The sequence below is a fragment of the Protopterus annectens genome, chromosome 1.part0 (genome assembly GCF_019279795.1).
Source record: "Protopterus annectens isolate FY-2018-M chromosome 1.part0, PAN1.0, whole genome shotgun sequence".
Lineage (NCBI taxonomy): Eukaryota > Metazoa > Chordata > Ceratodontiformes > Protopteridae > Protopterus > Protopterus annectens.
The window spans coordinates 136,140,347-136,154,768 of record NC_056725.1 but is presented as its reverse complement, the minus strand read 5'-3'; the positions used below and the strand labels follow the sequence as shown (position 1 = coordinate 136,154,768).

General features: G+C 46.6%; 1 protein-coding gene across 1 annotated transcript in view; it reads left to right on the top strand.

Annotated features, from left to right (window-relative positions):
* The window catches only part of EIF3L (eukaryotic translation initiation factor 3 subunit L), a 602,285-nt gene that overhangs the window by 348,853 nt on the left and 239,010 nt on the right, over positions 1 to 14,422 (top strand). Inside the window, exon 9 of the mRNA XM_044089965.1 lies at positions 8,760 to 8,914. Within this exon, the coding sequence (XP_043945900.1) occupies positions 8,760 to 8,914 (155 nt within the window). The remainder of the gene's footprint in view (positions 1 to 8,759; positions 8,915 to 14,422) is intronic.

The window sequence follows — 14,422 nt, the reverse complement described above, 5'->3', positions numbered from 1 at the left end:
CATTTGATCAGCAACCTGTAGGTATCTGATCTGACCCCGCAGCTTTCCAAGCTAAAGATCCGAGCTCTCAGCTCCTCCCCCTTACCCATAATACCCTGCTGCCTCCCTCCAGTCCTCAGATCTCGTTTGCCGTGGCTTCTTGAAGCAGAAGGGACGAGCTCTTGACGTTTTAGGTGAGAGGAATGGAATTTGGGAGATTTTTTGCTAAAATTATAGCGATGTGTGTGTGTGTGTGTGTGTGTGTGTGTGTGTGTGTGTGTGTGTGTGTGTGTGTGTGTGTGTGTGTGTGTGTGTAGTAGACCCTTAGTTAAGTTAAATCGTTTTTTAATTCCTTTTTGTGGTAAATTAGTATTTTCCTTTCCCCTTACTTTGTGTGTTAGGGTGTGTGCTTGAGTGTGATGGCCGAGGGCCCTAAGGCCATTTTTTCAAAATGCGCTGAGTGTGGTCATAAGCTGTCCCCAGCGGATGGCCACACTCAGTGCGTTCTCTGCCTGGGGGTAGCCCACTTAACATTGGGCTGCCAGATTTGCGTGGCCTTTAACCCCTGGGCTCTGAGGGGCAGGAGGAACAAGCTAATCCTGGCGAGACTCTTGCCTGTGGATTCTTCTTCCTCCTCTCCCTCAGTGGCGCCAGTTGCAGCTGTGACTGTCCAGCCTTCAGTTCCCCCCTCCTCTGGCTGGGACTCAACCTCCTGCTTTTACCCAGGGAGAGGGGGGACTCTTCTAAGAAAGAGAAGAGGCACAGAGAGAGGGAAAAAGAGAGAGATAAGCACAAGAGTCACAAGCGGCGGGCCGAATCGGCCCTTCGGCCCCGCCGGCTAAACTGATTTGTTCCCCCGTGAGGGTTTCCAGGTCTTCCCCCTCTCGGCTTCGTTCCCCACGCTTCTCTCCGGAGCCAGAGAAGGAGTTCTGGTCACCTTCGAGGTCGTCTAGGCGGCCTTCCCAGCCTGCCTCGATGACGACTTCTAGGTCTACCAGGAGTCTTTCCGACGCAGATATGGACCGGATGATGCGTCGATTCCTGCAGGCCCAGATGCAGATGGGAGTGCTCCTGCCTCCCCCCCCCTCCGGGGGGGAGCTCGCCCCCTTTCTTTGAACCCATCGCTCCTTCTCCGATCCACTATCTGGTTTTGGAGCCGTCAGATCCAATTTGTCTCGGAGCCGGGAAGTCGGCGCCGATAGTAGTTGCTACTTTGACGCCGGCCTTACCCTCGAGTTTATCGGGTCATCTTTCGGATCCGAGATCTCGGGGCCGAGAGCCGAGCTTCGGATCCGTGGGGGTGAGTGTGTCTTCGGCTCTGTTGCTGTTGGAGCACACTTCCCTTTCGGGTCCGATCACGTCGGCTCCCGGCGCCGGTCCTCACGTCGGAGCCGAGGGGACTACTCTCGGAGCCAGGGGAGAGTGGTTCACCTTCGGCGTTCGATGTGGTGGAGAGGGTGCTGTCGAGGAGTTCGAAGTCCCCGGTCTGTGCTACGGATCCACCCTTCACTCCCTTGCATATGGGCCGATTTTTCATCATCCAGCCCCAGAGACAGCCTGCGTCTGTGCCCCAGTTATTTCCTGTAGAGGAACATGACCCCATTGGTGAGCCTTCCTTGGACAGTCCCATCGAGGAGGTCCCTCACAAACGAAAGTGTAAGAGGAGGCACCTGGACACCCCCGAGTCCCTCACGGAGGACACAGACTTAGAGGAAGGGGAAGGTTCCCCTAGGTCACCCCCAGAGGACGTCTCCTTTAAAGACATTATGGAGATGCTGTGCATTACAGGGGGGTGGTCAGCCCAAAAACCTTCCTCGGATGAGTCTGTGTTTCTGGAGGTGTTTGACGCAGGCCCGTCTACCTCTTGGGTGTCCCCCCCGGCCGACCCCCTGGTAGACTTGATTACTACCAGGGCTTGGAAGGAGCCAGATACTGTGGATCCAGTCCCTAGGAGACCGGATAAAATCCTTAGTACCCCTTCTAACAAGCCGGCATGGAATAAAGGTTCCCCGGTAGATGCCATGGTGGTGGCGGCTGCCACCAAGAAGGAACTGGCACAAGAAAATTCCTCGTCCATCCGTCTGATAAGGAGTCTTGGACAATGGACCTCATTGGAAAGTGGATGTCTGCTTCAGCCACCTTTTCTATAAGGGAGTTGAATTATCTGGCACACATCATTAGGCTTCAGCGGGATCTGATAAAAAGAGTACGCTGGGTCTACCCCAGAGTCCATGGTGGCTGAGGACAAACGAACCTTCTCAGCTCGCATGGCCACTCTAAAGTCGATATCTAACACTTCTATGCGGCTTCTCTCCCATGCCACGGAGGGGGGTGGCTAGAACCAGTGGAGCAGGGTTCGCCTTGCGGCGCCACACCTGGCTCTGTCTTTGCGACTATGTGGAACCCTTCAAGGTGTCCTTCGCGACCACTCCCTTTGACGGTTGTACGCTATTCGGCAAAACCGTCCACGACACGCTACTCCAGAGCGAGAAAGATGGGAAGACGCTGTCTGCCATCGGAATCCGCTTCTCGGCTCCTCAAAGGTCCTTCTCAAGGAACCAGAGAGGACAAAAGAAGATGTGGTTCCGGAAGTCTCAGCAAGTCCCATCCTGCTCCGGACCCTTCATCCTTCAGAGGCAGGGGAGGACAAGGTGGACGCCGGCTCAGAGGCAGAGGGGGCCCGAAGAATTTTGGGTTGAGAGAACCCTTCTCCGACCGACCCACGCAGCAGCCCTGAGGGTTTGCCCGACTGTCCCTCTCTGGAGGCAGTCAGGGGGCGTTTTTCGGAGCATCTGGCAAGTTGGGAGTCCATTACGACAGATCTCTGGGTGCTCCGAATAATATCCAGAGGTTACTCTATCCCCTTCATGAATCTTCCCCCGCTAGGGAAGTACCTCCCCGATGTCCCACCCAATCAGGGGGAGGCTGCGGCTTCAAAAATAAAGAAATTACTAGAAAAAAGGGCCATCCAGCACGTCCCCCCAGAGCAGTCCAGGTTGGGCAATTACTCCAGGTTCTTTTTGGTGCCAAAAAAGACAGGGGACTTTAGGCCAATTCTCGACCTGTCAACTCTGAACCTGTTCTTTGCCAAAGAGAAATTCCGGATGGGCGTTCTACAATCTATTCTCCCCCTTCTGCAGGAGAACAACTGGATGTGCTTCATAGACCTCAAGGATGCGTACTACCACATTATCATGCACAGGCGATCCAGGATGTTTCTCTGCTTTCAGCTGGGAGCCAGTCATTATCAGTTCAGGGTCCTCCCTTCACCCTCACCACAGCCCCCAGGGTGTTCACCAAGGTCATGGCAGTTGTGGCGGCCCACCTGAAACTTCAGGGAATTCAGGTCTTTGTACCTAGATGATTGGCTCCTCACCGCCCCCACCAGGCATCTACTCTGTTCTGCCAGGGATTATACTTTACTTTTGGCCCATCAACTAGGTATTACCATAAATTTCAGGAAATCGTCTCTCTATCCGGTTCAGGTTCTGGATTTCATAGGGGCCAGGATAAACACGCTTCAATCCAAGGCCTTTCTGACAGCGGACAGGGTACGCACCTTGTCACTTCATATAATAGCGCTTCTACAGTCCCCAGCCCCACCCGCAGAATTAGTCCTGAGAGCCCTAGGATCCATGGTGGCAGCCATCAGCCTTTCACCTCTTGCCCGTGTACACATGAGAGTCCTTCAATGGACCCTTCAGGTCCAGTGGTCCCTCCTCCTACACCCATTGGATTCACCGATTCCCCTAAGCAGGGTTTGCAGGAACTCCCTTCTTTGGTGGCTTCATTCCTGAGAGCTTCGGGAAGGGGACCATTTGTGATGCCTCAACCCCAAGCCACGCTGACCACGAACGCTTCTCGCCTTGGGTGGGGGGGCATTGCATGGGCAGAACCGTCCAAGGCACGTGGACCCCTGTAGAGACCGTTCTGCATATCAGTGTTCTGGAAAGGAGGGCGGTGCTTTTAGCGTTGCAAGCCCTTCAGGACCTTCTTCCTCCAGGGACTATTGCAATTCAGACAGACAACATGGCAGTGGTCTGGTACATCAATAAACAGGGAGGAACCAGGTCTTACCCTCTTTGTCGAGAGGCTATGAGAGTTTGTGAATGGGCGATTTCCACCAACCGTTTTCTGATAGCAACGCACATTCTGGGTCGGTCCAACATTCTAGCGGACAAGCTGAGTCGTTCTATCCTCACACCTTACGAGTGGTCTCTAAACCCCTTAGTAGCAAAACAGATCTTCCTCAGATGGGGTCAGCCTTGTTGCGATCTCTTCGCGTTTCCTTCAAATGCAAAGTGCAGCAAATTTTTGGCTCTAATTCCCCCACCGGGGGAGAGTCCCAGAGATGCCCTGGTTCATGCTTGGCCACCCAGTCTTCTTTATGCTTATCGTCCTCTTCCGCTAATGGCGAAATTTCTGCAGAAAGCTCGTCGGTTGGGGAGCAAATTAATCTTCGTAGCCCCATTCTGGCCTCGTCAGGTCTGGTTCCCGTATCTGCGGTCTCACATCATAGCTCCTCCTTGGGTCTTGGATCCCATTCCGGGTCTGATTTCTCATCCTTCGGGATTGCAAACACTCGAATCTGGACGACCTCAAGCTCACAGCTTGGTTGATCCAGTTCCACTAGTGGCTAGGACTCCCGGTATCTCATCTCCCATAAAATCTATTCTGGTAGCGGCACATAAGCCCTCAACCAGGAAGATCTACAAGAGTAAATGGAAGTGTTTTTCCATCTGGGCCAAACATAGGGATTTGGACCCTTTTACGGCTCCCATTTCAGCAGTTCTTGAATTTCTGTCCCACGTTTTTCATCAAGGGGCCAGTTCTTCTACTGTGAAGGTTCAGGTGGCTGCCGTTTCTCATTTCCACATCGGGGACAACCTTGGACCCTTAGCTTCCTCTAAAATATGCAAGACCTTCTTGAAAGGCACCTTTCTGTTAAGACCTCCAGTCAAGAATGCGGTTCCCCCGTGGGATTTAACCTTAGTTCTTCAGGCTCTAACTGGCCCACCCTTTCAGCCTGCAACTTCCGTTGACTTAAAATTCTTATCCTGGAAAACTGCCTTCTCGATTGCAATTACTTCAGCTAGAAGGGTATCTGAACTTCAAGCCCTTTGCACAAAACCCCCGTACCTGGTCTTCCATAAGGACAGAGTATCTCTCAGGACTAATCCTTCATTCCTGCCTAAAGTGGCCTCCGAGGCCAATATCAATCAAGCCATGAATTTGCCTATTTTCTTCCCCAACTTTCAAAACAAAGGGGAATACAGACTGCACTTGTTGGATGTGCATAGACAATTGCGATTTTATTTGCACAGGACAGCTGCTTCTCGCAAATCGGAGCAACTTTTCGTATCTTTCGCTAAGCCGTCCTTAGGCAAGCCAGTTACGAAAGTTACATTTGCTAGATGGATATCCCTCTGCATCTTACACGCGTATACAGCTGCCGGTCGGCCAGAACCCTTGGGGGTTCATGCCCACTCTACCCGTTCTATGGCTACCTCTGCAGCATTTTGGTCAAGAGTTCCCTTAGATGACATCTGTTCGGCGGCTACTTCGGTCTCTTCTCATACCTTCATTTCTCATTACAAGCTGGATCTGATATCCAGAGGGAGGGCAGCCTTTGGCTCCGCAGTGCTCCAGAATGTCCTTCCTTGAGGACCTTCCAGGATTTTGGTAGCTGGGGACTCTGTCCTACAGGTTGCTGATCAAATGAAGTTAACTACTTCAGATAAAGAAGTTATGTACTCACTATAACATTCCATCTGAGTAGGTAACTTCATTTGTCAGCAGCCAACCCCCCTCCTTCCCCCTAACCCGATTTGTGGTCATAGTCATAACGGAATGTTTTTCTTCTGTTACGCATCAGGTTAGCATTTCTCTTTCGAGAATGTTTGACTGTTGTTGGTTGATAAATTGGCAAACTCGATCTGAGGACTGGAGGGAGGCAGCAGGGTATTATGGGTAAGGGGGAGGAGCTGAGAGCTTGGATCTTTCGCTTGGAAAGCTGCCAGGTCGGATCCGATACCCACAGGTTGCTGACAAATGAAGTTACCTACTCAGATGGAACATTATGGTGAGTACATAACTTCTTTTTTTGGTAGCAGTTACTTCAGCTAGGAGAGTATCATAATCGCAGGCTTTTTCTTGCAAACCTCCTTGCCTGACTTTTCATAAAGATAGTGTCCCCGTGAACTTATCCATCTTTTTGCAAAGGTAGCTATGGAGACTTTGGGAGACTGATAGATTGATTTAGTGTTCTTCTTACCTAACAAAGGAGATTAAATGCTACATTTGTTGAACATGCATTGACAACTAAGTTTCTGCCTTCACTGTACAAAGATGATTATAAAGTCTGATCAGTTGTTAGTCTCCTTTTCAACAGCCATTTTGGGGCAGATAGTCCCCAACTCTTTCTAGATGTTTGTCTGTATCTCATTATAGAAAGGAGTTGACTTTATCCAAGCCTAATAAAGCTCATTGAGCTAGATATATGGCTACTACCTTTTTGTCAAAAGCTTTCATTGATGCTACTTGTGGTGCAGCCACTTGCTCCAGTTTACATACTTTCATTTATTTTTATAAATTGGAATTGTATTCAAGAGAGAGGGCTGTTTTTGATTCAGGCATCCTCTGAACTATCCTTTCATGAGACATCCCAAGAGTTTCCTTAGCTGGGGACCCTCTTATCCATTGAGCAATGGATGGGAAGAAGCAACATTAGATACGAAAGTTATGTACTTACCATAACAATACATTTGTGTTGTCTGCTTTCATCCTTCCTGAACTTCCTACCCCTCTTTTCCCCTTCCCTTTCCTTGGAGTTATTACTTATTGACTTTTGGCATGAATGCACTGCCTTTCCTGTGCCTATTCATTTGCTCTTCCAGCTCCAGAGCAGAATGTGACCTGAGTATTGAGTTTTATGATTTCACATTTAATGAAGTGTGTCATTTGTCCACTTTAGGTACTTGGCAAAATTGATCTGAGGTAATTTGAGGGGCAGGAAGGCATTATGGGTAGGGGAGGAGCCTGAGTCTTGGATCCAAAGTCTAGAGTGGCTGAAGTTGGATCTGAAGACCCATCAGCTGAGAAAGGATAAAAGCAAACAAGACAGATTTATCATTATGGTAAGTACGTGACTTTAGTTTTTCTGTGCATGTTTTGTCTTCTCACCCTAGTTTTTAAAATGGCTCTATTTGAAGAGCCTCGTGTTCAGCCAGGGCTTTTTTCATTTCACCCCCCCCCCTTTTGCAGTTTTATCACTTTGTGTGAAGAGCTACTTAAAGCTTCTTCTATTTCTTCCAGCCTTTTTGAAATTCGACTTTATGTATTCCATTAGTGTTTCACAAATTTGAAATGCCTGAGTGCAATTGATTTTTTTCCTTCCAAATTACTGAAAACCATCACCTGTACCAAAAACTGAAACTTGAACTGCTTTTTGCCGAACAGCTGCAAGATTCTTTCCTGCCAGAGATTTCTTTCTCATTTTCTGGTTAATTCTCTTATTCTGTCCAGTTTTTTTCTTTGCTGGCATCCAAATAATGTAGTTACTAGCTAGTAACTGAATTTTACCCAGATTGAAAGTTTGTAACTATTTTTTGACAGCTTTTGAGTTGTCACACTGGGGGAGCTGAACCTGTCGATCATTGTGCAGCCACCTTGGCGTATTATCAGTTCTGTCTTTATCTGCCTTTGTGGAACTGTTGGCTCCCTGTGTACCCTAACAATCAGCAGTAATATGCTGGTAATTGTATGGATTTGTCTGGAGTCAGTTGGTATCCGTCTTCTGTTCATTCCTCTCTCTTCCTCCATGGAATTCACTATTTTCCTTTCTTTCTAGGCAAATGAAACAGAGTCATTTTTTAAGAGATCCTTAAAGTGTTGTTTTCAAGAGCTCTGTGACTGCTGCGACCATGTGTCCTGTTCTTTCCATCCATCTGCTTTTATCCGTCACACATCTGTGCGTGCTGGGATGAGAAATTGATGGTGGAAGAATTGTCATTCATGCTAGTGACTGTGGAGAATTATTTTAGTAGCACAGTGCCTCCTCCTCGTAATGACCGCTCCTTGAGATTGTATTTACTTAATTTCTCAACTGAGGTGTTATTGAGCACGTATGTTATGATCCTTTTGTTGCTTTTGCACCCCCAAGTTTCCACTTGGTGTCAGCACTATTAAGGTCCAAGCTGCCATTCTTCCTCCCCAGGATGGACAACTACCATTGGGTGTTCACCACCACCCAGCCTGGCAATTCATTCAGTTGTCTAGTTAATCATTGAACTTCGGTTAATTTCTGGGTCACAGTTGGTACTTTTTAGATCTGCGCCTTGAGTTTTATTATTTCCTAATTTGTTTATTGACTTGTCTTTTGTTAAAATCTGACTTGGCACTATTCCTGTTTTCAGTGGAGGCCCAAGGAGAAAAGCTCCACATAAAATATATTTTTACAACAGTGAAAAATGAGATATTTTAAGAAATACTTTGCATGTTTTATTCTTTATAAGTCATTTTTAATGTAATTTAATACAATTGGTATTTAATTTTGATACAATAAATAGTAAGATAAAAAAGCTATTTTCACTGTTTGTATTTTATTATTATAGTGTTGTTTAATACAATTTTATGTTATAAGATGCTTGACTATGAGCAGCTCAACATAAACTTTTAAACAGAGGTAGTTGGAGGATTTAGCTCAACATCAGTTTTTGTTCCTGAAGTATAATAAATATATAGATCCCACAGCCTACTAACCCTTCAACCCTTGTTTGCAGGTGATCCAGAGAGTGTAGCTGGAGAGTATGGGCGACACTCACTGTATAAAATGTTGGGCTATTTCAGTCTTGTAGGACTACTGCGCCTGCATTCCCTTTTGGGTGACTATTATCAAGCTATCAAAGTGCTGGAGAATATTGAGTTGAACAAAAAGGTATGTCCAGTTTTATCATGCAGCAGGTCAGTGTTTGGCATGACTGTTGACTTGTGAGTATGTCCAAGCCATTATAACACCTGTGTTTAGGAAGCAGACCAATGATTTTGAAGGCATGGTATTCCAGTGGCACTAGGTGAATGTCAGATGTTAGGGTGAAGACATTAATGTATATCTTTTTTCCAGTCGTCATCATAATCTTTATCTGTTCCTGTGCACCCATTAGTCTTGTCCTTGGAATAGAGTTGAATTCAGGTACTAATAATTATCAAAAGATAATGTAATGTTCTATAGTTTTATTTTGGTATATTCTAGAAAGTGTGCCAGCAGTACTGCTGAGAGAGGGCAATAGTGTATGTGGATTTTATTTGTGTGGTCTGTAGTGCATGATACATGGGTTGTGCAATGTGCACAGCAGCGTCAAGGTTTTCTGAATGTCTGTCAGTCTTTCAGTTATTTTATTGTTGTTCTGACCGGGATCTGTTTGAAATATATGTGGCAGTCACTGGTATACTGATTTTTCTTTTCTTTCCTTTTTTTTTTCCTTCCCCAGTGTTTGCTGACCATTAGCGCCCTCTTTTCCAACGGACCCATTCATTTCCCCTGTATCAGGTCATAGGTCATACTCTGCTTGTTTTACAGCCTCATGTCCGTTACGCATTAGGAAACCATTTTATGTGAAACTGCAGACTGAGAAGCTTTCACAACTCCTTGATGAGTGTTGCGTTATGGAAAGACTCTGGTGAACCTGATAGGTGTCTGTTTGGCACAGATGTGAGGCATTATAAGTAGCTTCTTTTTAGAAAATCTCTTCATTCTTTGCTTTTGTGTGATGTACCACTGTGGCTGAAAGAAGAGATGTATAGACTAAAACAGGAGAGTTCCACAGAATGTCACTAACATTGATGATAGAGGAGAGTCTGTGCTTTTCTGCAAACTCTGTAGACTGTGATTTTGAAAGAAGCTATGTAAGCTAAACTTTTTTCTTAAACAGCAAGACATGTCACAGTGAGCACCATTATTTATTTATTTATTTGACACATGGTTACTGGGAATGTCCGACTGGGCAAGAAACCCATTTTCAGTGGAGGCCCAAGGAGAAAAGCTCCGCAGTACAATGAGAACAGAAAAATTACAGAAATACTCCAGTACAAAATTGGTTTACAGATAAACTAACAGTCCATCTTAAAAACATTTGAAAATTGCAAGATTATCAAGCATGACTAACATATAAACTTTTTTTTTGCAGAGATAATACAGTTGTATTACATTTATGCATTTTTTCATAGAAAGAGTATTAATTATAGCAAATTAGACTATTGTTTTCCAGGAGGCAGATTATGGTGATGAGAGACTGTAGTTGGACTGATTTTTTTTTCTCTGTTTTGTGCAGAAGTACGTAATTGTAAGAAGTGGTGACAGTAAAAGAAAAACACAGGATTGAGGGAAAAGTTTAGTGAAGGTGAACAGTATAAAGAGAAGTGAGAGAAAAGAGATTCAAAATAAATAGGCTGAGAGAATGACCAAGCAGGGTGAATAATGTTTAGGCAGAATAAGATGGGGGTGGCTATCAGATAGAGAAAGGTAGGTGGAGAATTAGTTGAGGTGGTCAGTGTACCAGAGTTAAAGGTGAGTTAGAGGAGGCAGGAAGTGTAGAGAAGTTGCTGAATGGGAGACTTAGGAGTATGATAGATGATGAGGAAGGCAGGAGGAAAGGTAGTTTAGTGTGAAGTAGGTTGGAGAACTGGAGTCAACCAGGTCTGAAACAGGAACAGTTATGTGAGTTGAATAAGAATTCTTTTAATTTAAACTTGAAATTCCTGTTGGCTTGAGGTGTTCTAATATCTAAGGGTAGTGCATTCCAAAGTTTGGTCACTGAGTAGGAGTATAAGCATTGCCCAGGATTTTTTGTTTGGTTTGTATAGAGTTAGAAGCTGCTTGTCCTCTGAGTGAAGAGCCCAGCTGGGAGTGTAGATTTTGAGTATGTAGTTTAAGGCAGGAAAGCTTTCTGGTTTGTAGATAATTTTATGGGTGATTGTTAATTGGAGGTAGTTTAGACCTCAGTTATTCACTACCTAAAATTTGCCTTTCAGGTTGGCTTTGAAATCCTTTTGTTAATGTTGGAATCAGTTTGCCTACTGTTGCTGAAAGTGTTGATACACCGGGTGAGCTGGAAAAAAAACTTTATTCATTTGTCATGGAACATCTAGGACAGTAGAGCATGCATGACCCTTGCCACAGTTAAGGTGGACTTGGGTCAGGTCATAAATATGGACAATTGTCTGGCTTGGCTTGTCAAAATAGACCAGGTGTTACTTTTAATGCTTCATTTTTGGCATCTAGTGTAGAACATTCCGCTATAAAGACTATTAGTAAAACAAGCAAGACTGTTTGAAAAATAGCACTAAAGCCCCAAATCCTGGGGAAGGATGAATCGCTGAAACTAGTTCCGTTGTGTTTCATGCGGGAATGTAATGATGGCACTCAAGGGAGCATTGGATTGTTTTGATGGGAAAACAAGGAATATTCTCACACCTTTGCTGTCATTCAGTTAGAACTAAAGAAGTGGTGTTTAGCACCCTTACAGGCGAAATTCTTGCCATGTCAAATAACCTTCACAATGCTGTGATCTGAAGTAGGAGATTCATTTGTCTGCAACCTGTGGGTTATGGATCTGATATCGGATCCGAACCGGCATGGTTTATCCAGCTATGGATCCGAGCTCTTAGCTCCTCCCCTCACCCATAATGCCCTGCTCTCCCTACATGACCTCAGATCTAGTTTGCCGCGCTGGTAACCAGTTGGATCGTCTGAGCTCTTCAGCTAAGTGTTCAAAAACTCTTTAAAAAAGTGTCAGATTGCTTTTTTATAGTTAGTTCTGTGTGATTGTGTTAGGTTTCCCAAAACTAAAATCCCTCCCCGACGTTCCACCCTGTCAGTGGGAGGCCGCTTCGGCAGAAATTGGCCATCTGCTGAGGAAAAGAGCCATCCAGCCCATCCCCCCAGACCAGACCGGATCAGGGTGCTACTCCAGGTTCTTTTTAGTGCCAAAAAAGACGGGGGACCAAAGACCAATTTTAGACCTGTCCCTGTTAAACCTGGCAGTTCCCAAGGAGAAGTTCCGGATGGTCACTTTGCAATCCAGACTCCAGGTGCGGGCCATCCTCCACTCCAGCTCAGTTCTGGCGGAATTGGTCCTGAGGGCTCTAGGGTCCATGGCGGCAGCGATATCTCTTCTTCCACTCGCCAGGTTCAACATGCGGGTCCTTCAGTGGACACTTCAAGTTCAGTGGTCTTACCTTGCTCTCCCTCTGCATCATCCCATTGCGATCAGCAAGGCTTGCAAGCGGTCTCTCTTGTGGTGGCTCCATTCACAGGATCTCCACGGAGGCCGCCCATTTTGTGCTTCTCCCCCTCTCGCCACGGTGACCACGGACGCCTCCCGCCTCGGGTGGGGGGGCATTATGCAGGCCGGACGGTCCAAGGCACGTGGAACGACTTGGAGACCTCCCTGCATATCAGTGTTCTAGAGATGAGAGCAGTGCTCTTGGCGTTGCGAGCACTTCAGGCCTTTCTTCCCCTGGGAACAATTGCGATTCAGTCAGACAACATGTCGGTCGTCTGGTACATCAACAAACAGGGGGGAACCAGGTCTTATCCTTTATGTCGAGAAGCCATGAGAGTGTGGGAATGGGCGATCTCCACCAACCGCTTTCTCATCACAACCGCTTTCTCATCACAACGCATATTCCGGGTCGGTCCAACATCCTTGCGGACAAGCTCAGTCGCACCATTCTCTCCCCGTACGAGTGGTCTCTCAATGCTCAAGTAGCGAAACGTATCTTCGCACAGTGGGGAACTCCTTGTTGCAATCTCTTTGCGTCTCCCTTAAACACCAAGTGCGACAGTTTTTTCGCTCTAATCCCTCCTCCAGGGGATTCCCGAGGCAGCTCTGGTGCATGCTTGGCCTCCCGGTCTTCTTTACGCTTACCCACCTTTGCCTCTGATGCTCCAGGTTCTTCAGAAAGCCTCTCGGTTGGGGTGCAGAATGATTCTCATTGCCCCATTCTGGCCTCGACAGATCTGGTTCCCTTACCTAAGGTCTCACTCGGTGAATTCACCTTGGATTCTAGATCCCATTCCGGATCTGATATCACACCCATCGAACCTACCAACTCCGAATCTGGACAACCTGAAGCTAACTGCTTGGCTGCTCCAGTTCCACTCCTAATTAGGACTCCCGGTATCTCGTCCCCCGTTAAGGCCATCCTGGTAGCGGCTCATAAACCATCTACCAGAAAAGTTTACCGCAGTAAATGGAAACTATTCTCCATTTGGGCGGAGCGGCAGGGTCTAGATCCCTTCACAGTTCCCCTTCCTCTGGTGCTAGACTTCCTTACCACTCTTTTTAATGATGGTGCCAGTAGTTCCATGGTCAAAGTGCAGCTTGTGGCCATTTCTCACTATCATGTTGGTCATGACTCTGGACCGCTTATGTCCGCCAAATTATGTAAAATATTTCTAAAAGGCACCTTTCTCCTTAGACCCCCTGTCAAGCAGGCGGTTCCACCATGGGATCTTTCTTTGGTTCTTCAGGCCTTGACCGCTCCCCCCTTCGAGCCTGCGGCCACAGTAGATCTTAAATTCTTATCCATCAAGACTGCTTTTTTAGTAGCCATTACTTCGGCCAAAAGAGTTTCGGAACTTCAAGCCTTATCCATCAAGCCGCCTTACTTGGTCTTCCATCCGGACCGCGTATACCTCAGGACCAATCCCTCCTTTCTTCCTAAGGTAGCTTCAGAAGCAAACATTAATCAGTCCACTAACCTCCCTGTTTTCTTTCCTAAATATCAGAACAAGGGTGAATACAAGCTGCATTCCTTGGATGTTCACAGGCAGCTTAGTTTTTATCTTAACAGGACAGCTGGTCATAGGCAATCTGACCAATTGTTCATTTCCTTTGCCAAATTCAATCTGGGTAAGCCAATTTCCAAAGTCTCCTTGTCACGCTGGATTTCACAGTGTATTCTTTTAGCTTACCAAGCTTCTGGGAGGCCCACACCGGAGAGAGTCCATGCCCATTCGACCCAGTCAGTTTCTACCTCAGCGGCCTTTAAAGCTAGGATTCCTCTGGATGACATTTGTTCAGCAGCCACTTGGGCTTCATTTCATACCTTTATTTCTCATTACAAGCTGGATATCACATCTAGAGGTAGAGCATCCTTTGGCTCCATGGTGCTCCGGAATATCCTTCCATGACGGCCGCCCAAGATTCAGGTAGCTGGGGACTCTGTCCCACAGGTTGCAGACAAATGAATCTCCTACTTCAGATTTAGAAGTTATGTACTTACCATAACGTTCCATCTGAGTAGGTGGATTCATTTGTCTGCAACCATCCCGCCCTCCTATCCCCCTGGCCTTGTCAGTTTCCTGCATATTATGTGTTACCGATTTCTAGGGTATTATGATACAGGGCAAACTCGATCTGAGGTCATGTAGGGAGAGCAG